Source organism: Galeopterus variegatus, unplaced genomic scaffold (genome assembly GCF_000696425.1).
Source record: "Galeopterus variegatus unplaced genomic scaffold, G_variegatus-3.0.2 Scaffold266, whole genome shotgun sequence".
NCBI lineage: Eukaryota > Metazoa > Chordata > Mammalia > Dermoptera > Cynocephalidae > Galeopterus > Galeopterus variegatus.
In genome coordinates, this window is record NW_007726377.1 from 527,709 (window position 1) to 550,065 (window position 22,357).

General features: G+C 38.6%; 1 protein-coding gene across 2 annotated transcripts in view; it reads left to right on the forward strand.

Annotated features, from left to right (window-relative positions):
• Positions 1-214: 214 nt before the first annotated feature.
• FANCI (Fanconi anemia, complementation group I) overlaps positions 215-22,357 on the forward strand; it is an 89,933-nt gene continuing 67,790 nt past the window's right edge. For both annotated transcript variants that reach the window (XM_008566725.1, XM_008566726.1), the window contains exons 1-2: positions 215-298; positions 12,118-12,190. In XM_008566725.1, the coding sequence (XP_008564947.1) occupies positions 215-298; positions 12,118-12,190 (157 nt within the window). The remainder of the gene's footprint in view (positions 299-12,117; positions 12,191-22,357) is intronic.

Sequence of the window (22,357 nt, forward strand, 5' to 3'; positions counted from 1 at the left end):
AAATTCCCAAGATTTTTTTTTTAGGATAGGGATCACCTACTTGTGCTAGTTAATAGTCCTTAATCTGTTGAACACCCACTGTACATATTGTCTGTAATAGGTATAAAATATTCAGTTAACAGGTAAGGAAGGAAAAAAAAATCACGTTTGCTTACTTCTGGAAGTTTCATCCAGTTCTCATATTTTCCCCTTACAGTTCCCTGATATGAGCACAATGGAGCAGAAAATTTTATCTCTAGCAGCAGAAAAAACAGCAGACAAACTGCGGGAATTTCTTCAAACCCTGAAAGAAGATGATGTGAGTATTAGAAAGCATGTTCTGCTAAAAGCAAATGTCAAGTATAACAAATTCAAAGAATATGTCAGAGAAAATTTTTCTGCTACTTCATCCACTCCCCATTCTCCTTAGGAGACAAGGATTTATTTGATAATAGTTCATAGATGTAAAGAAATTGGGGGTGGTGGTGAAAGAAATGGGCAATTTCAGGGCATTTGTGACCAGATTTAAGCCTGAAATAGCCTAAGAATAGAATGCTTTTACAATTATATGTGTGTGTGTGTGTGTGTGTGTGTGTGTATGCAAATTAGTATACTTTTATGGTCCTAAGAACAATTCTGTATGAAGATAATATCCAGACTATAGTTATTGATGTGCAACATTAGTTTCGCTTATCAATGCTTCTTTATTTATATTTTTCCTTAAAATAAATTCATAAGGAGCAAAATATTTTGAAATGATTAGTAAAGGAGAAAACTAATGCCTGTGTCTTTACTGTTAAGTATATGATTATAAAATGGGACGGTAGTTGCCTTATATATTTGGGCTGTTTATTCTTCCTAATCTTCTTACTCACCTGATATAGTGCTCCCTTTTCCATAATAAGTGATCTCAGCCTATCCACATCCCTGCCTGGAAAAGAATCTCTCTTCAAGATTAACCTTAAACATTAATATATGTATAAACAAGTTAAGAAATTAAGTATTATGTTTTTAAGGAACTTTTTATGTGCTAGTGCTGTAGTCATTGAAGCTAGGTGCCTCTTAGTCTCTGTTATCTGATGTACTAACTGGAAACTGATGTAGGAATGTTCTCTGATTTCTTTTTTTTTTTTTTATTAAGATTGCCTCTGGAGCAATTTTTGAGACAGCCCGTTGCATGAGTTGCAGCTTGAATCATTCTATAGACAAGATTTGATTAAAACTAGCATTTAAGTTATTTATTCAGAATTTATGTTTTACTTGGTTCCAAAAGGAATTCGAGGAAGCTTTAACTTTATATGTACTATAAAATAAGCAAAAATAAGAACTAGAAAAAAATAGATGCTATGAATTACTTCACTTCTCTGATTCTTACTCATCACAAAAAGAATTCCTGTTTTGGTTTTTGTAAGGATGAAATGAGATAACATCTAATAGACACTCAATAAGCGTCTAATAGATACTGAATAAATGTTAGAAAAGTTCCACCAGCTCTTGGCTGGTCTTAAGTCCCTTCACCAACATGGTCATGTCTGCTAAACACTTCTGTTTTGTCTACATTTCCTTTAAAATTTTTATACCTCAAATTGAACACAGGGCTCCAGATGTGTTTTATCATTAGGGGAGAGTGGTACTAATATTTCCCTCATTCTTCCATTAATGCAGAATCAACTTTTTGGCAGCAACATCATACTATTGTCTCATTGCTCTTGTAAGTTGTTTCTGTATACGTTGATATTAGGTTGAATTTCCTTCATCTCTGAAATGGCATAGTTAGTTTTTAGAACCCGTATTAAAAACTTTATCTGTTAACTATAATCTTTTCAGATTCAACTCATTTTATTCCATCAAGATCTTTTTGTATCCTGGTTCTGTTGACCATTAATCATCTCTTTATCCTCTACAAATTTGTTAAGCATTTCAGCAATATATGCATTCAGTTCACTTAATAATTAATCCCACAGAAGATGAACTCAGAGTAAAAAAATTATAAACCACATAAAAAAGTCCCATGACAAGAAAGGCCCTCATAGATCTGGCAGTGGGAAAATTCACATTTAAGAGCTTAGAATAGGGGCCGGCCCGGTGGCGCACTGTATAGTGCGCCGCTTGGGAAGCGCGGCGGCGCTCCCGCCCGAGGGTTCGGATCCCACATATGGACCGGTTCCCGCTCACTGGCTGAGCGAGGCGCTGGAGCAACGCCGAGGGTTGCGATCCCGTTGCCGGTCCCCGGTCCGGTACGGGGGCAACACTGAGGGTTGCGATCCGTTGCCGGACATGGAAAAAGACAAAAGACAAAAAAAAAAAAAAAAGAGCTTAGAATAGAGCAATTTGAAAGGAACTTTAAATATTTAACAAATATTCAGTACACTATGTAACATATTTAAAGATGTAAATGAAGAATACAATCCATAAAACAAGAAGGAATGGATTTGGAAAACAACCAGAGAAAACTTATTGAAATGAAAACCTTAATAGATGGTTTAACAGTAGACTAAACATTGCTAAAGGAAAAATTAGTAAAGTGGAATACAAATCTGAGGATATTTAAATAAAGCACAGATTGTAAAGAGATGGGAAATATGAAGAATATGTAAAATATGTGATTACTTTGATAAAAGAGAACATATTGTATCTTCTTCTAAAACACAGAATGTTTATAAAAATTAAATCATATGTCATCTACTGGCATGCAGAGAAAGCATTGGTAGGTCCCATAAGGAAGAAATACTACAAACCATTCTGTGTGATCACAGTGAAATAAAACTGGAAATGAAAAATGAAACCACAAAAGACACTTCTACCTAGAGAAGTTAAAATAAACAGTTCTTGGGTAAAAAGCAATATACAAACAAATCACAAGATTTCTGAGAAGTAATGATAATGAAAACACTACCTATCAGAATCCATGGAATACTGTTAAATAACACCTATATCAATAAAAATGGAATAATAAAAATAAATAAATTTCCAACTCAAAAGCCTAGAAGAAGAGTAGCAAAGTAAACAACAAAAACACAAAGAAGATACTACTAAACATAAAAGTGGAAATTAATAAAGTAGAGAACAGAAAAATAGATCAAATTAATAAAATTCAGGTTTTTCAAAAAAAATAAAACAATGGAGTAAAGACATACACAAAATGAGAAATGACAAGGGGGAAATAATTATTACAGAGAAAACCTTAAAAAATACTGAGACTACTTTGTACATCTCTGTGCAAATAAATCTGAAAACCTAGAGGAGATAGGTAATTTCTTTTTTTTAATTTAATTATATTCTGTCAATATACAATGTGGTTGATTATTGTGGCCCATTACTGAAACCTCCCTCCTTCCTCCCTCTCTCCCCTCCCTCCCAATAATCTCATATCTGTTTGCTTGTCTATCAACTTCAAGGAATTGTAATTGTTGTGTCTTCTCCCCCCTCCCCGTTTATTTGTGTATTTATTTATTTATTTTTAGCTCCCACAGATAGGTGAGAACATGTGAGAGATAGGTAATTTCTTAGGCACATACTATTTAATAAAATCAACTCTATGATGTAGAAAGCTGAACCAGACCAGTTTCCATAGAAGAAAATGTTATCAAGGAATTACTTCATACAAAAAGGGTTACCAGGCCCAGATAGTTTCACAGGAGACTGGTTACAAACTTTTAGAGATCAGATAGTCCCAGTGCTACACAAATTGTTTCAAAGAATAAATAATGAAGGGAAACTTCCAAATTCTTTGAATGAAGCAAATATAACATTGATATCCTAAACTTGATAAAGATAGCATAGAAGTTGGTTATAGCACAATGTACCAAGGCCACCAAAAAAAAAAAAAAAAAAGCATAGAAAAAGGAAATAAAGGCCATATTTCATAGATCAGAGAGAAAACCTTTAATAAAATTCAATACCCATTCCTAATAAAAATTTGAGAAAACAGGAATGCATGGCTATTTCTTTAACTTGATAAAATGAATTACCTAAATCCCAGAGTCAGCATGTTAATGGGAAACCTAGAGGCATTTCCACTAAGGCCAGGAAAAAAGCGACTATGCTTACCAACTTCACTACGATTTAAGATTATTCTGGTTCATTTGCTAGCTGATGCAATTAGCCTAGAGATAACAGAGGCATAAGAAAAGAAAAAGAAGATATAAAACCATCTCTTTTTGCAGATGACATGGTAGTATACCTAGAACGCCCTAGAGAATCTACAAACAAGAATTCATTGAGGTAGTAGAATATAAAATTAATATGCAAAAATCAGTAGCATTCACACATACATAATAGCCAGTTAGAAGACAGACTGAATGAGAAAGGCCCATTTACAATAGCAACAAAAAAGATAAAATAGGAATAAACTTAAATGTCCAAAGCCCATATGAAGAAAACTATAAAATACCTCTAAGAGATGTAAAAGTGGACTACTGGAAAGATATCCCTTGTTCTTTTTTTTTTTTTTTAATCAATATACAATGTAGTTGATTTTGTGTCCCTTTACGATTCGATTCCTCTCTCCCTCCTCCCTCTCCCACCCATCAACATCATATCTGTTCACTTGTCTAACGAGTTCAAGAAATTGTGATTGTTGTGTCATCTTCCCTGCCCACCCCATTTGTTTGTGTATTTATTTATTTATTTTTAGCTTCCACAAATAAGAACATGTGGTATTTCTCTTTCTATTCCTGACTTATTTCACTTAATATAATTTTTTCTGAGTCCATCCATGTTGCTGCGAATGTCCCTTGTTCTTAATTAAGGAGGCTCAATATCAAGATGTCAATTCTCTCTCAGTTAAATTATGAATTTAAAGCAATACTCATAAAAATTTCAGTGAGCTATTTTGTGGAACTAGATAAGCTGATTGTAAAATTTATACAGAAAAATAAACAGGAATAGTTAGGAAAACACTGAAAAGGAAGAGCTCTGAGGGAGGATTAACCCTACAGGATACTAAATACCACAAAAAACTCTAAGAGTGCGGTACTGGTCCATAAATAGATAAACAGATAATGGAGTAGAATAGGAAGTCTTAAAATTGACCCAACTAGGGCCAGCCCCTGGCTCACTCAGGAGAGTGCTGCGCTGGTAGCTCTGAGGCCACGGGTTCAGATCCTATATAGGGATGGCCGGTGCGCTCACTGGCTGAGTGTGGTGCAGACAACACCTTGCTGAGGGTCGCGATCCCCTTACCAGTCAAAAAAAAAAAACCCCCCAAAATTGACCCAACTACATGTAAAATCTAGTATAAAAATGGTATTTCAAAACACGGGGGTAAAGATAGTCTTTGATAAATGGTGTTTAGACAACATTATAGGCATTTGGGAAAAATAGACAAAATTAGATCTATTCTTCATAATACTCAAGAGTAACCTCCAAATGAATGAGAAGTTTAAATCTAAGAACACAGGGCCGGCCCGTGGCTCACTTGGGAGAGTGTGGTGCTGATGACACCAAGGCCCCGGGTTCGGATTCCATATAGGGATGGCCGGTTCACTCGCTGGCTGAGTGGGGTGCTGACAACACCAAGTCAAGGGTTGAGATCCCCTTACCAGTCATTTTAAAAAAAAAAAAAAAAAAAATGAGATAAATCTAAGAACACAAATCTAGAAGTTGCTGTTTTTGCGCCTCTCGCATTGGCCCTTTAAGCTGCAGTGAGTGCTCCAGCATGAGGGTGCCCGTGTACCCCCGTGTAAGACAAAGTCAGCCCCACAGGGACAGCAAGGGAGACTGGGGCTGGGATGCAACTAGGGACACAGGACCTGAGGCGGAACCCATGGTGGTGTGGGGTGGCTCCAGTGTCTGCAGTCAGGAGGCACCCCCGGAGGAGGCCGTGTCTAGAGGGCTTTATATACTGCTGCATGGGCGACAGAGACATAAAGCCAGTGGTGTCCAGCATGACTGGTGGATTTCTTGATGTAGCTGGAAGATCACACACCTATGATCCCAGATGTAGTGACTGTCTAGTACCTGAACCATGCTGGCTTTGAGGCCTCAGACCCATGCATAATTTGGCTCATCTTCCTAGCTGCCCAGAAATTCGACTCAGACATTGCCACCAATTCCCTACAGTACTGCAAAATGAAGGGCACAGCCTCTGGCAGCTCCCTGAGCAAGAGCAAGGACTACAAATACACTCTAACCATGGAGAACTTGACCCCTGCCCTCAGTCAGTATGGCATCAATGTGCAGAAGCCACAATACTTCACCTGAGCCACCCAACCTAAATGTACTTGTCTTTCCCGGCCCCCACCAGCCTGTTTTCTTAATAAACTTTATTGTGACAGAAAAAAATCTAAATATATATTAGAAGAAAACATGGGTAAATTCTTCCTTAACCTCAGTGCAGGGGAAGGATTTCTAACTATGACTCAAAGTCTAAATGCAATAAAAGAAAAGATGGATAAATTTATCTATCTATAAATTTAAAAGTTTGCATGGCTAAAAATACCATAAGCAGAGTCAAAAGACAAATGACAAACTGGGAGAAAATATTTGCAAAATATCATAGATAAAGGGTTAATATCTCTAATTCATAAATAACATAATAGTTGGGGAGAGGAGGGAGATCAAAAATCCTGTAGAAAAAAGGCAAAAACATGAAGAGAATAATCACAAAAAGATGTATAAAAACAGCCTTAAACCCAAGAGAATATACTCGACTTTACTCATAAAAGAAATGTGATGAAAGATACTATTTCTCTCTCACCATATTAGAAGAATTGACCACTTGGTGAGGCTGTTGGGAAATAGGCACTCATACATTGCTGGCAGGAATGCAAAATGGTATGACCATGGTTAGAATTTGGTAATATCTAACAAAACTGTATATGTATATATTTCCCCTCAACCTAGTCATTCGCTTCTAGGAATTTACCCTAATATAAAATTATGTGAGACACAAGGTTATCTGTATCTGTAAAGGAGAATCAGGAAGATCTCTGAACTGAGAGAGAGTGATTTCCAGGAGATATTATTAAATGAAAAAGCAAAGGGCAACGTGTAGTATGCTACCTTTTATGTAAGAAAGAGGGAAATAAAGCATACATACATCTGGGTGTCATTACAAAAAGAAATTCAGGAAGAATACTATAATCATACTGAAGGTGGGATGGGGGAGAAAAGTAATCCTAAGTATTTGGTTATATACTCTCAGTCTTGGGTAGGGGGTGATGGGAAAAAATACAAACAAACCTTGAACTCTCTTTTAGTAGGATTGTTTATTGTAGTGGTGTGATTGAAGTAATTTTGAAACTATTTTATTATAGGTTGATGTATTATAGGGTTCAGCAAATGAGTAAATGTGTTGATATGGAGAGTCAGGGTTCTTTCAGTGGTAAAAGGGACATGTAAATATGAATTGTAGGAAGGCAAGAAAGAGCCCTGTGGAGATTAGAAATGGAGGTATTGTTGTGAACTTATGATTTCTCAAATATGTGTTTATATATGCATATCTATGCACATATATATTTGTATGTATGTATATATACATGCATATATTTCCTAGCTTTCTCTACTCTCTACTGAAAGAATGAAGAAGCAAAGATGCCATAGTAGCAACAAGCACACCCATCACCTAGATCTTTGGTCTTTAATAACCATTCCTCTCTCAAGGGGACCAGGGTTCTTCAGATAAAAGACTAATATCATGGGTGGGCAGGGTGAATATGAAATGAACCTGGAAGAAAGTAGGGAAATGCTCAAAAAAAAAAACCAATGGGCATGTCACAATGATACAAGAGTTAGTGTGAAGGGGCTCCCATTGGCCAAATTTGCATCTATTTGAGCATCAGAATAATTAAGTTCAGTTATGAACCACTGAAAAATATAGAGATTTGTGAGTTTTATACTAGTAAAAAAGTTGGGGAGAAAGGATGTCTTTTGCTTATATTTTGAACTACTTTTAGACTTACAGGAAAGTTGCAAAAATAATACAGAGTTTTTATGTATCCCTCCCCCAGTGTTAGCATCTTACATAACCATAGTAATGTATGTTTATTTTCTTTTTTTGGACTGGTTGGTACAGGGATTGAACCCTGGACCTTGCTGTTACCAGCACCAACCCATAGTAAAATTTAAAGAACATTGGTATAGTACCATTAACAAAACTAAACACCCTATTTGAACTCTTCTCAGTAGTTTTTCCACTAATGTCCTTTTTTATGTTTCAGGATCCTACTCAGCATCATACCTTGTACTGAGTTGTCATTTCCCCCTGATTTCCTACAATCTGCAGCAGTTTTGTCTTTCCTTGTCTCTTTTGATCTTGATAGCCCTGAAGAATATTGATCAGTTATTTTGCTGAATGTCTCTTAATTTAGAGCCTGTTTAGTGTTGTCTCATGATTGGACTGAGGTCATATATACCCAGCAAAAGGACCACAGAAATGGTGCCATGCCCTTCTCAGTGTATCATACTACTGGGCTCAAGATGTCAGAATCATTCTTGGTGATATGGATGGTGTCTGCTGGGCTTTTCTATTATATAGGGGGAAAATTAGACTAGGAACAACATATTTGCATGGTCTTAAAGTGTCTCCCAACAAATTTCTTACTAGTTGCAAATGGGGGGGTTAGTAATTATGAAGTGGGGAAATTGGGCAACACCTTTGAATGATCAAATTAATATCACCAGTGAGGGACAGATGGACATCATGTGCTTCCAGATGTGATACTCTGAGAGGGACACAATATCACCTGTGTTCTGGCTGAGAACACAACATGTTCAATCTAACCTAAAGAAACAACAGACAACACAAAATGAGGAATGTTCTATTTTTTAAAAAATCTAAACTTTATTTGGACTGCAATTAACTTGGTAGTTCCAGTCTGCCAATTAAAGAAAAAAAGTTAAAGCCTTCTAAAATTACAAGGTTACTTAATGTTACTTGGTCCACTTATAAGTTTTAAAATGCAATCAAAAGAATAACTGAATAAGGTCAAAAATGGAAGACTGAAGATTATGTAAGTAGAGGGAGGAGGAAGGGGAGTAGAGGACAGAGGGAATAGAAGAAAACTAACATTTGTTGAGCACCTGTAGCATGTTAGGCCCTATGCAAGGTTCTCTACCCATTATCTCAGTCCTTTGAGTTAGGGAAATGGACACATGTAAAAGAGAATGAATAGCTTGCCTGAGGTTATATAGCTAGTAAATGGCATAGCCAGGATTCATACTTAGGTCTTCTGAGTCTGGGTCCAGCTTTTTTTTTTTTTTCTCTCCTATGCCATACTGCCTTCTGTTGAAGTTAGACTTTTTCAAGAAGAGTCAGACTTTCTCAGCTTTGACACTGTTTACATTTTGGACTGGATAATTATTTGTTGTGGTGGACTGTTCTGTGTATTATGGGATGTTTAGTAGCATCCCTGGCTTCTAACCACTAGATTTCAGTAGCTGCCTTCCATTTGTCTGGAAGACACCAGAAATGTTTTCGGATATTGTCCAGTGTCTCCTAGGAGACAAAAATCACCCCTAGTTGAGAACCACTGCTCTAAGGGTTATATCAAGAGCTGAGTGAGTACTGTGTTCGAGAGTGCAGGCAAGAACAGTCAGATACTTCCTTATTATATATTTAAGAAGGGAGAGATGGATTCCAGTTAGAAAAATCAGGCTCATGTAGTTGTGGAAGAGATTAAATTCATTGTTTTATTAGTATTGGCTTCTGTGACTCTTCTTTGTCTGTGTTATCCTCCCATGTTATTGACTTCACTTTCTCAATTGACTTTGCTGACTGCTGCTTCTCTTTTTAATGACTAACTTTTGGTGTTTCTCTTCTTTTTACATTCTCTTCCTGGATAATCTCATCTATTTCTATTGAACTCTTTTCTCTGTGCTCGACTTTGACATATCTAGTGGTCTACTTGGCACCTCTACTTGGATATCTCAGAGTAGTGGTTCTGAGCCCCATGACCTGCTGAATCAGAAACTGTGGGTAGAGCCCAGCAATCAGTTTTAGCAAATCCTCAGGGTGATTTAGATGCTTGCTTAATCTCAGATTTTTACCATGCCAGTTGGATAGTGTCACCATCCACTGTCATTACTGAAGCCAGAAATTTAGGAGTCCTCCTTTTCCTTCATCTTTGCACCCACTTCATTTCAAAACTAGGAGGAATTTCTATTCCTAGTTCTCAAATATATCTTAAATCTACTTCTCTTCTAGTTTCTTCACTTCGTCTCCTATATTAGTGTGCTCGGGCTGCTGTTACAAAGTACCACAAACTGGGTGGCTTAAATAACTGCAATTTATTTTCTAACAGTTCTGAAGACTAGAAGTCCAAGATCAAGGTGCTGGCAGGGTTGGTTTCTTCTAAGGGCTATATGAATCTGTTCTATGCATCTCATCTAGCTTCTGGTGGTTTGCTGGCAATTTTTGGTGTTCTTTGGCTTGTATCACCTGATCTCTGCCTTCATTTTCACATAACATTCTGTGGATGTATCTGTTTCCAGATTTCCTCTTTTTTTTTTTTTTTTTTGTCTTTTTTTTTCGTGACCAGCAATGGATCGCAACCCTCAGTGTCGCGCCCGTACCGGACCGGGACTGGCAACGGGATTGCAACCCTCGGTGTTGCCCCCGCTCCTCGCTCAGCCAGTGAGCGGGGACCGGTCTGTATGTGGGATCTGAACCCTTGGCGGGAGCGCCGCCGCACTTCCCAAGCGGCGCACTGTAGCAGTGCGCCACCGGGCCGGCCCCCAGATTTCCTCTTTTTATAATGGCATCAGTCATATTGGATTGTGGCTTACCCTAATGACCTCTCTTTAACCAATCACATCTGCAACAACCCAGTTTCCAAGTAAGGTCACATTCTGAGGTACTGGGGGTTAGAGCTTCAACATATAAAATTTGGGAGTGAGGGGCCACATTGCACGGTGGAGGACACAGTTCAACCCATAACATCTCTCCCACTATCACTTTGGTCTACGCCACTATAATCTCTCACTTGAGAGCACAGTCTCCTTACAGGTATCCCTATTTCATTCTTAAAACCCCATTCTCTATACAAGGAACAAGAATGATTAAAAAAAAAAAAAAAACACAACTGTCATATCATTCCCTTCCTTTCTTTTTAGTAACTTCTATTGCACTTAGACACAATCTAAACTTCTTACCATGGCCTGTAAGATTCTTCGTAATCTGGTCCTTGCCCATCTCTCCAAATTCTTCTTTTTTTTTTTAAAAGATGACCGGTAAGGGGATCTTAACCCTTGACTTGGTGTTGTCAGCACCAAGCTCACCCAGTGAGCCAACCGGACATCCCTATATGGGATCTGAACCCGGGGCCTTGGTGTTATCAGCACCACACTCTCCCAAGTGAGCCACGGGCCGGCCCTCCAAATTCTTCTGCTACACTTTTCCTTACTACTTTTTGGCCATATTTGGTCTTTCTTTCAGGTCCTCAAACGTTCCAAGTTCTTTGCTCCTTCAGGGCCTTTGTGCATGATGATACCTCTATCTGGAATATCCTTCCCTCCCCCTTTTTGCCTAAGTAGCTCTTTCTTATCCTCCAAGGCTTTGCATAGATGTCACCTACCTCAGAGAGGCTTTCCCTGTTTACTCTAGCTGAAGTTGCCTCCCTTTGCTTAATTATTGTCTATCTCAACCTATTAATTTGTTTCCTTTACAAATTTTTTTTTCTGATTTTTTTTTTCTGTCACCGTTTCTCCTTTGGTTCTATTATAAACTCTGAATCAAATTACCATGTCCATCTTGTTGATCCCCCACTTTGTTTTTGGCAGCTGGCCAGAACAAGGGATCAAGCCCTGGACCTTGGTGTTATCAGCACCATGCTCTAACCAACTGAACTGTCTAGCCTAAAGATTTTTTTTTCCACATCTTGTTCATCCTTGTGTGTAGGAAAAAGAACATGCTCAAAAAGTATTTGTTTGAATGAATATATGTTTCCAAAACATAGCACAATACCTAGGGCTGATTAAGTACTCAGTAAGTGATTATAGAATGAATGTATGAATAGATTTTAGTGTTGACAGCCCAGCATCATATTAAGATCTACCTAAATCTAAAAATTATGGTATTTGTGATACTTGGAGTCTCTGAGCCTGACAGAAGAGCACTTTTTCACATTGAGTGTTTACGTCATTGGGGTAGAGGAGCTGTTGCCAGAGACTTGTAGCTTTTTCATTCTTTGATTGCAGTTGACTAATCTCCTTCAGAAGCAAGCAGTGAAAGGAAAAGGAGCTGGAGCACTCCTGAGAGCCATCTTCAAAGGTAATAATAATAATAATTAATGTCACTTCTATCTTCCTGGGTTCATTGGTAGATTTGTTTACTTTTGGCACATATGGCTACTATCCTTACTGTTTAAAGCCCCACTGGCACACTTTCTGTGCTTTGGGAATTCTACAGAATCAATTGAATGAGGAGTCTCCCGTCTAGGGGACTGAAATAATTTTACTGAAGGGAGTTGAAGTGGCAACCTGAGACTGTATTGCTGATTTTGGGGCCTGAAAAGGATGGACTTTTCGTAAAGCATGCTTTGGTTTATGAAAGAAAGTGAACCGAGATGCCGGGTACCGTTCAAGCTTTATTAAAGAAAGAAATCTGCCAGGCTGTACTCAAAATGAAGGACAGCCTGAGGCTGCCCTGAAAATGGTGGACAGCCCCAACAATGGGTTTGTGAGAGTTTATATTAGTTTTGGGGCACGAAATGTATGGGGGGAGGTACCATTAGGTTGATGTAACTGGGTAGAGAACTGCTCCGATGTGGAAGCTGGAAAGTTGTTTTTAAGTCAGGAGGCTTCTCTTAAAGGGAAGGGGGGAGGGGCTTCGTGCTGGAGTGGAAGATGAGGCCGGCTGCTGTTTCATGTTGGTGCTTATTGTGTGCACACTGGTACCGGCCACATCCCCAATCCATCATTCCTGCCTTTTAAGTATATGAAGAAGGGAAAAGGGGCAAAGGTCTCATTCTTCTGAAGCTACTTCCTGCTGGAGATGGGCGAAGATATGAAAAAAATAAAAGATTTATGTTGGCAAGCAAAACAATTAGGTGGTGGGTACTGGTTTTGTGTGGGGAGGCTGTATTCTTTCGGGGAAGGGTCGCTGATTCTGAGGGGCTCATATCCTCCTTGCAGGAACAATTTGGCAACCTTTTGGTTGGTGAAAGCCTGCATACATTCCTGCAAGAAATTAGAGAAACATCAAAAGAGAAAGGGACCAAAAAGTAGGATGAGTCCCAGCACAGTTAGGGGTCCTAGTAGGGGCATAAGCCAGGGTATCCAAGGGTTCAGTGAAATGGTTTAAGTTGTTTTGGATCACCCTGGACTCATTTACGTAATAAAAGCATTCCTCCCCCAAGAAGAGGCAGGTGCCTTCCTTGGCTATAAGGAAGTAAAGGGCCTGATGGTTCTGTAAAGCGACTGTCGCAAGTGAGGTGACCTGTCACTGGAGAGAGGAGATGCTATCTATGCTTAGTTCTTCTGAGAGTTTTTGATAGAATTGAGAGGCAGTAGCAGGGCCCGCTATGCCAGTTCCAGTTGCAGGGAGGATCCCTGCCCCAACTAAAAAGGTACAATTAGTGCCTTCTGGGAGCAGGGGCACTTCCTGAGAGGGGGGGCCGAAGTTAGTCCCAGTCCTGTCTCCATCTCTCCATCTGTCTGGAGGGTGATGTCAGGGACGAGTTAAAAGAATATGTAAGAAATCGTGTTGGGGGGCAGGAAACAGGATAATGGAGTTTTACAAAGGAAATATTTTCTGGTTTTAGGGCATGGATGAGGAGGGGGTAAGTGAGTGGTAGTGTTTGGTCTTAGTAAGGCAGAGTGTGGGCAGGCCCCACACGACACTGACAGTCCCCACTGAGGTGAGATTAGAGGAAAGTGAAGAGATGTTTGTGGAAACATTGCAGGCTGCATCGACAGGGAGGGGTGACCACAAAAAGTTTCTCACAAAGTGGGAGACAGATGAGTCACTCAGGGACCAGTCTGATTTGCTGAGGACTGCATTGTCCCTGTGGACCTAGAACCTCTATGTTCCAGGTAAGGGGGAGTATTGAGATAGGAGGGAAAACATGGGAAGGATGCGAAGCGTTAGGGAGTGAAAAGAATTTAAAGGTGACATTGCCACAGTGAAATTGCTAAGAAGCATCCTACTGATGATAGGAGGTAAAGGAGTGCCAGGAGAAATCTTCCCATAATGTTACACTCTTTTGGGGCAGCTGCCAATCCTGTAGCAAGTACTAGAACAGGCAGTATAGTAGTAGCTCTTGTGTGAGGGACGTGAAGCAGGCCTGCAAGAGTGAGAGGATAATGCTGGGGGAAGATCATCCTTCTTCTGGGATTGGGGGAAGAGCAAAGGTCCTGGAGATTTTCAGTTTTGTGGGTCTTAAAATGGATGAAGTGTGAGGAGAATGTCAGGTTGGAGGTTGAGCGGGGAGACCCCTCTGGCTTGGTGTTAACAGATTCTTTGGATAAAGTCTCAGGTGCTAGTTTTACCAGGGATAAGTGATACCAAGGGGGCCTTTCTTAGTACTTTTACTGCCGTGGGGGTGGTGAGAAGTGCTGTATAAGGCCCTTCCCAACATGGTGAGAGAGGCTTTGGGATTCAGGTTTTAATATACACTTGCTGTCCCAGGCTCAGTTTAAAGTCTGAGAGGGTGATGGGGAAATGATGAGGTAATAGAAAGTTGGTCTATTCCCTAAGATCCCTAATGAGTGAAAGAGTAAGGAGATAACTGGCCTAAAGGCAATGAGCTGGAAGGGAGAGGTGTGAGAGTGAAGGGCCTACCATACATAAGTTCAAGGGGGTTGAGGCCTGTGGGCTTGCGGGGGGCAGCCCATAGGCGAGTGAGTGACTAGTGGATAGGCCAAAACGAGGGATGATTTCTGAGGTGAGAACATGCGTTACTGCTGTAGCATCCTCTGAAGTGCAGGGAAAAGCCGTAAATCAATCTGAAAAGGTATCTACTAAGGTTAGAAGATAGCATGTTCTTTTGTGGGGAGAGTAATATAAGGGCTGAAGAAGGCGTAGTAGGAGTTCTTAGCCTATATGAACTGAATTATGGAAATCTAAAAGGATTTGCTCAGTTTGTGTGGTAGGGAGGACATAGCAACCGGAGAGAGTATACCAGTTGTCCTTTCTCTGTACCCTGCAACTATTGGAGGTGTTGTATTTCTTGGGGTGTGTATTGGGATAAGGGTGTAGGGGCCATGAGAAGGACCTGAGCAGGAGGGGAAGAGTGGGGGCCTGGTGCTTGAGCAGCCTGTTTTGTGGTTAGATCTGCCAGTTTGTTTCCCTGGGCTATGGGGTCATTGGAGGTTTGGTGTCCTCTGCAGTGTATAACCCCAACCTCCTTTGGGAGTTGTGCAGCCTCAATAGCTTGTGTTAGATTTACTATGGCATATCCCACCCAGGGGGCGGGCGTGGAGGTTGCGCTCCCATCTATGAACCGCGTAATGGGATGTAGGGAGATGTGTGGAAAGGGATAGAGAAAGAGGTCTAAAGCCTCCATGCAAGTGTGTTCTAAGGGTCATGAGTGTTTTGTGATGAGAGTGGCTGGATTTTAAGGGAGGGCAAGGTTTAAAGGAGAACTGAGAGTTTTCAATGAAAGTAAGGTGAATAAGTTATAGACGGGAAAGGGAGAGAATTGACTTGACCTTATGGCTGAGAAGGTCTTGAGACCTTCAGGGGCCCATTCTCGAGATGTGGTGTCTAGTTGTTTAGAGAGGTTTGTAACTGGGGGGAAAATATCTCCTGCCTTTTGTCCCAAAACCTCGACTGCCAATCTTTGGGTTTTGGTGACGTATAGGATAAAAGGATGAGATAGGCTTGATAGAGATACAGCTGGGGCTGCGAGGAGAGTGGCTTTTAATCGCTGGAAGGGAGAATGAATGGGCTTTGTGGGATCTAAAGGAATTGCAGGATCCCCTTTGGCTGCCCTATAAAGTGGCTTTGCTAGCACACCAAAGTTAGGAATCCATAGGCAAAGATACCCTGCAAGCCCCAAGAAAGAAAGGATTTTATCCTTTGTGGTAGGAGTAGTGAGTTCAGAAATTAGACTCTTGAACTGAAGGAGAAGAAATTTGGGCCTTGCTGGGGACACTGGATATCCCCTGGAGGCCATGAACTCTTGGTATCCTAATGTAAGTATTCCATTCCATGAACATGTAATGTCTTTCCATTTATTTAGGTTCTCTTTAGTTTTGTTCAACGATATTTTATGGTTTTCAGAATACAAGTCTTGCACTTCTTAAATTTATTTCTTAAGTATGTTATTCTTTTTGATACTGTTGTAAATGGGATTATCTTAATTCAGTCTTCTAATAGTTCATTGGTAGTGTGTAGAAATGCAATAGATTTTTGTATCTTGAACTCATATCCTGCAGTCTTTCCTGTTTATTAGCTCTAATAATTTCTTTTCTGTGGATTCCTTAGGGTTTTCTGTATAAAAGATGAGGTCATCTGTCAATAGAGACAGTTTTACTTCTTCTTTTTCACTCTGGATGTCTTTTGTTTATTTATTTTGCATAATTGCTCTAGTTGGAACATCCAATACAATGTAGAATAGAAGTGGCAAGAGTGGACATCTTTGTCTTGTTCCTGATCTTTAGGGAAAGCTTGGAGTACGATGTTAGCTATTTTTATCATAGGTGCCCTTTATCAGGTTGAGGAATTTCTGTTGTATTCCTAGTTTGTTGAGTGTTTTTATCATGAAAGGATATTGGATTTTTCAAGTGCTTTTCTGCATCTACTGAGATTATCATGTGCTATTATCCTTTATTATTTATTTACCCTTTATTCTTTATTTATGTGGTATATTATGTTGATTTCCATACACTGAACCAATCCTGCTTGGTCATGGCTATATAATCCTTTTTAATATGTTGCTGGATTCAGGTTGCTAATGTTTTGTTGAGCATTTTTGCATCTATATTGACAAGGGATAGTTATCTGTAGTTTTCTGATGTTTTTGTTTCATTTGGTATGGGGATAATACTGGTGTCAGGATAAGTTGGGAAGTATTCCCTTGTCTTCTGTTTTTGAGAAGTTTGTGAAGGATTGGTGTTAATTCTTCTTTAAACATTTGGTGAATTCACCAGTGAAGCCATCTCGTTCTGGGCTTTTCTTTGTGGAAAAAGTTTTGATTAACTCAATCTTTTTACTTGGTCTACTGAGATTTTCTATTTCTTCTTCATTCAGTTTTGATAGTTTGTGTCTGTCTAGCAATTTGTCCATTTCATCTAGGTTATCTAATATTTTGGTATAAAATTGTTCATCATATTCTTTTATAATCTTTTTTATTTCTGTAAGGTCAGTAGTAATGTCCCTCTTTCATCCCTGATTTTAGTAATTTGAATCTTCTCTCTTCTTCTCTTCGTCAGTCTAGCTAAAGATTTTTCAATTTTGTTCATCTTCTCAAAGAACTAATTTGGTTTTCTTGATTTTTCTGCATTGTTCTTCTTTTCTCTATTTTATTTAGGTCTGCTCTAACCATTATATATTCCTTTCACTAGCTTTGCGTTTTTTTTTTAAGTTTGTGAATTTCCCATATATTCTTCTGTTATTGATTCCTAATTTCATTCAAACTGTGGTCGTAGACATTCATGGTATGATTACAGTTATTTTAAATTTATTGAGAATTGTTTTATGGCTTAATATGTGGTTTATCCTGGAAAATGTTCCATGTGCACGTGAGAATAATGTGTCTTCTGCTGCTGTTGAAGTGTTCTATAGATGTTTGTTAGATCTAGTGTGTTGTTCAAGTCTTTTTCCTTGAGATGACCGGTAAGGGGATCTTAACCCTTGACTTGGTGTTGTCAGCACCATGCTCTCCAAGTGAGCTAAGCGGCCATTCCTATATAGGGATCCAAACCTGTGGCCTTGGTGTTATCAGCACCAGTCTCCCAAGTGAGCCACGGGCCGGCCCTTCCTTGTTGATCTAATTGTTCTATCAATTGTTAAAAGTGGGATATGGAAGTCTCCAGTGATTACTGTTGAATTTTCTACTTCTCCCTTCAGTTCTGTCAGTTTTTGCATAGTGAATTTGTAGTTCTTTTGTTAGGTGCATATAGTTTACAATTATTATGTCTTGATGATGGGTTAACCCTTTTATCATTATAAAATGCCCTTCTGTCTCTCAATAATAATTTTTGTCTTAAAGTTTGTTTTTTCTGATAGTAGTATAGCCACTCTAGCTCTCTTTGGTTATTGTTTACATGGTATATCTTTTTGCATTCTTTAATTTTTATCTATTTCTGTCTTTCAATCTACATTATTTCTCTGATAGATAGCATATTGTTGGATTATTTGTTATCTATTCTGCCAATCTTTGTCTTTTGGGTTTTTTTTAAATTTTATTTTATTTTGTCAATATACAATGTGGTTGATTATTGTGGCTCATTACCAAAACCTCCCTCCCTCCCTCCTCCCTCTCCCCCATCTTTGTCTTTTGATTGAAGTATCTAATCCATTTACACTTACTGTAATTGCTGATAAGGTAGGATTTACATCTGTCATTTTGCTGTTTTCTTTATGTTTTATGTCTTTTTTGTTTCTCTTACTGCCTTCATTGTTAAGTAGATATTTTCTATTGTACCATTCTAATTGTACCATTTTAATTCCTTTGTTGTCTTTTTACTGTATTTTTTAGTTTCTTTCTTAGTGGTTGCCTTGGGGTTTACAATTAACATCTTAATTTATAACAACCTAGTTCTCATGAATACCAACTTAATTTTAATAGTTTACAAAAACATTGCTTTTCCATAGCTTTATTCTCCCCCACCTGCCTTTGTGTTGTTGTTGTGCAAACATTACATCTTTATACATTTGTGCCCATCAACACAGATTTGTAATTATTGCTTTATGTAGGTGTCTTATAAATCAGATAGGAGAAAAAAGAATTATAAACAAAAAGTACATATATACTGCCCTTTACATTTTCCTATGTAGTTACCTTTACTGGTATTCTTTATTTCTTCATATGGATTCAAGTTACTGACTAGTGTCCTTTCATTTCAGCCTGAACAACTGCCTTTAGCAAGAGGGCAGTTCTTCTAGCAGCAAATTATTTTTTTGTTTATCTGGGAATGTCTTAACTTTTCCTTCATTTTTGAAGGATAGTTCTTCTGGAAGAGTTTTGAAGTGCCTGCTAGAAAAAAGCCTAGGTTGCTATGAACACATTTTTTTAAAGTGATTCTGGTTAGGGCTTAGAAGAGAGGAGAGCTATAGAGAAAGGTTCTGTCTTAGGAATACCTGAGCAATTATGAACAGAATGTTGGTAGAAATATGGATGGTAAAGGCCATTCTGATGAGATATCTGATGAAAATGAGGATTGTGTTATTGGACAATGGAGAAATAGGCTGTTCTTGTTATAGAGTGGCAAAGAACTGGCTGACTAGTATTTGTGTTCTAGTGTTTTGAGAAAGGTAGACCTTGGGAGCCATGAAATTGACTATTTGGCTGAGGAGATTTCTAAGCAAGTGTTGAAGTAATGGTTTGGTTCCTTTTGACTGCTTATAGTAAAATGCAAGAAGTAGAAATTATTCGAAGTCGGAATTGTTAAGCAAAAAGGAACCAGACATTAAAGATTTAGAAGATTCTCAGCCTATCCATATTGCAAAAAATGAGAAAGTATGTTTGGAAGAGAACACTATATGGCCAAGAGACTTATTGCTAAGGAGATTAGTATGGATGTAAGTCATGGACTTAACCATTTCAAGAAAAAAACAGGAATAGAAATGGGATTATATCCCATATTATATAAATGGGAACCACTGCTGGCTGAGACGTAAGGAAACAGAGAAAATGGGACAGAATGAAGTAAATTGTTTGGACATTTTAGACCCTACAGACTAAAGAACTGTTTGGCTGTGAAAACTGCTATGCAAAACAAGGGAGGAAGGACCCTGAAGGCAATTCAGAGATCATCAGGGGCTGCTACTGCTCCTCCCTCCACAAGCCTAGAGTTCATGTCCTGGGAGGCAGGGGTGCCTCCACTTAGATTTCAAAGGTCAGCACCATTGCCACGAGGCAGGGTTGCCTGGCAGAACCTTGGAGGCACAACCCCTGTTCCGACAGGAAACCGCAGCATTGTCAGTGCCCCACCAACCTGTGGACATAATATTGTCACCCTGATGGGTCTAGAAGGCAGGACCACTTCCCCAATAGGCCTGGAGGTCAGAGTATGGAGCCAAAAAGGACTATTCTTAAGCTTTAAGATAGGCATTTTGCCTTGGTATGTTTTAGGCTTCTTTGGGACTCAAAACTTGGTCCCTATTTCTCTCTTTTGTAATGGAAATGTCTATCTTATGCCTTTTCCACCATTTTATTTTGGAAGCACATACCCATAAATTGTTTGGTTCCACAGGTTCACAGCTGGAGGGAATTTTTGCCTCAGGATAAATTGTACAGTACTACCCCCCTTATTCAGTATACGTTCCAAGTCCGCTACTGGTTGCTTGAAATGGTGAATAGTACTGAGCGCTATATATTATGGTTTTTTCTATATATACATACTATAATAAAGTTTTAATTTTTAAATTAGACATAGTAAGAGTTAACAACAATTAATAATAAAATATAACAATTATTAACAATATACTGTAATAAAAGTTACACGAATGTGGTCTCTCTTAAAACGTCTTACGGTAGTATACTCACCCTTATTACAATGTAGAAAGGATAAAGTGGGGTAATGCAAGATTTCATCATGCTACTCAGAATGGCACACGATTAAAACTTATGAATTGTTTACTTCTGGAGCTTTCCATTTAATATTTTTGGACTGGTTGAGTGTGGAAAGCAAAACTGCAGGTAAAGGGGGACTACTCTATCTTGAGTCTCACCTGTTAAATGGAGAAGTTTAAATTTTAACTGAGTTTATTTGAGCAGAGAAAACCAAAACAGAGCAAAGGAAAACAAAGAAAAGAAAACAAAAACAATTTGTGAATCAGGCAACACTCTGAACCTGCTCTGGTTCCAAACAATAACGTGACCTGACAGCATTTACAGGAAATGGAAGTGCCATACAGAGACAGCTTACTTGGTTACAATTCAATTGGTTAATTGGTTATGAAGCCCTCCTGCAATTGGCCAGTTAGTTAACTAAGCTCAGCTACTATAGGTAAGCTCCATATTAGTTTGGTTTGTTAGGCTTAGTGCAAAAGCCTAGTCCAAATCTAGCTTCTCACAAATTTTATTTAACACACCCATGGCTGATTTAGATGATATTTATATGAGACTTGACTTTAAACTTTAGAGTTGATGCTGAATGTGTTAAAACTTTTGGAGTTGTTGGAATGGAATGAATGTATTTTGTATGTGAGAAAGACATGCATTTTGGGGGCCAGGGTTGGAGTGCTGGACTGAGTGTGTTTCCCCACTAGTCAAATGTTGAAATCCTAACCCTGATGCAATGATATTAGGTGGGGGGTTTTTGGGAGGCAGTTAAGACATGAGAGTGAAGTCCTCATGAATGGGATTAGTGCCCTTATTAAAGAGACCCCAGAGAGCTCTCTAGCCCTCTTTCCACTGTGTGAGGATATTGTAAGGGAACAACATTCTGCAACCCTGAAGAGAGCCTTCACAAGAATCTGACCATGCTGGTACCCTGATCACAGATGTGTAGCCTCCAGAATTGTGAAAAATAAAATTTAGTTGTTAATAAGCCATCCAGTCTATGGTACGTTGTTATAGCAGCTCAAACAGGCTAGGACCTGTGCCTTTGGTGTCATATACAATAAATCATTGCCATATCCAATATCATGAAGTTTTTTTCATGTTTTCTTCTAAGAATTTTATAGTTTTAAGTCTCACATTTAGGTCTTTGATCCATTTTGAGTTGAGTTAATTTTTGTACATGGTGGTAGGTAAAGTTCCAACTTTATTCTTTTGCATGTGATGCAGATTTTTCAGCAGGATTTGGTGAAAAGACTGTCCTCTCCCCATTGAATGGGCTTGGGACCCTGTTGAAATAATTTGACCATACATAGAGGGTTTATTTCTGAGCTCCTTATTTTATTCCATTGGACTATATATGTCTGTCTTTATGTCAGTACCATACCATTTTGATTACTGTAGCTTTGTAGTAAATTTTGAAATCATAAAGTGAGTTCCACAACTTTGTCCTTTTTCAAGATTGTTTTGGCTGTTCAAGGTGCATTGAGGTTTCATCTGAATTTTAGGTTGTATCTTTCTGTTTCTGCAAAAAATGTTGCAACTTAGATAGTGATTGCATTGATTCTGTTGGTTGCTTCCAATCTATGAACACAGATGTCTTTCCATATATTTATCTTCATTAATTTTTTTCAGCAATGTTTTGTAGTTTTCTTTGTACAAATCTTTCACCTCCTTGGTTAAGTTTCCGATTTGGCTTTTTTTGGTGCTGTTGTAAATGGAATTGTTTTCTTAATTTCCTTTTTTGGATTGTTCATTGTTAGTGATTT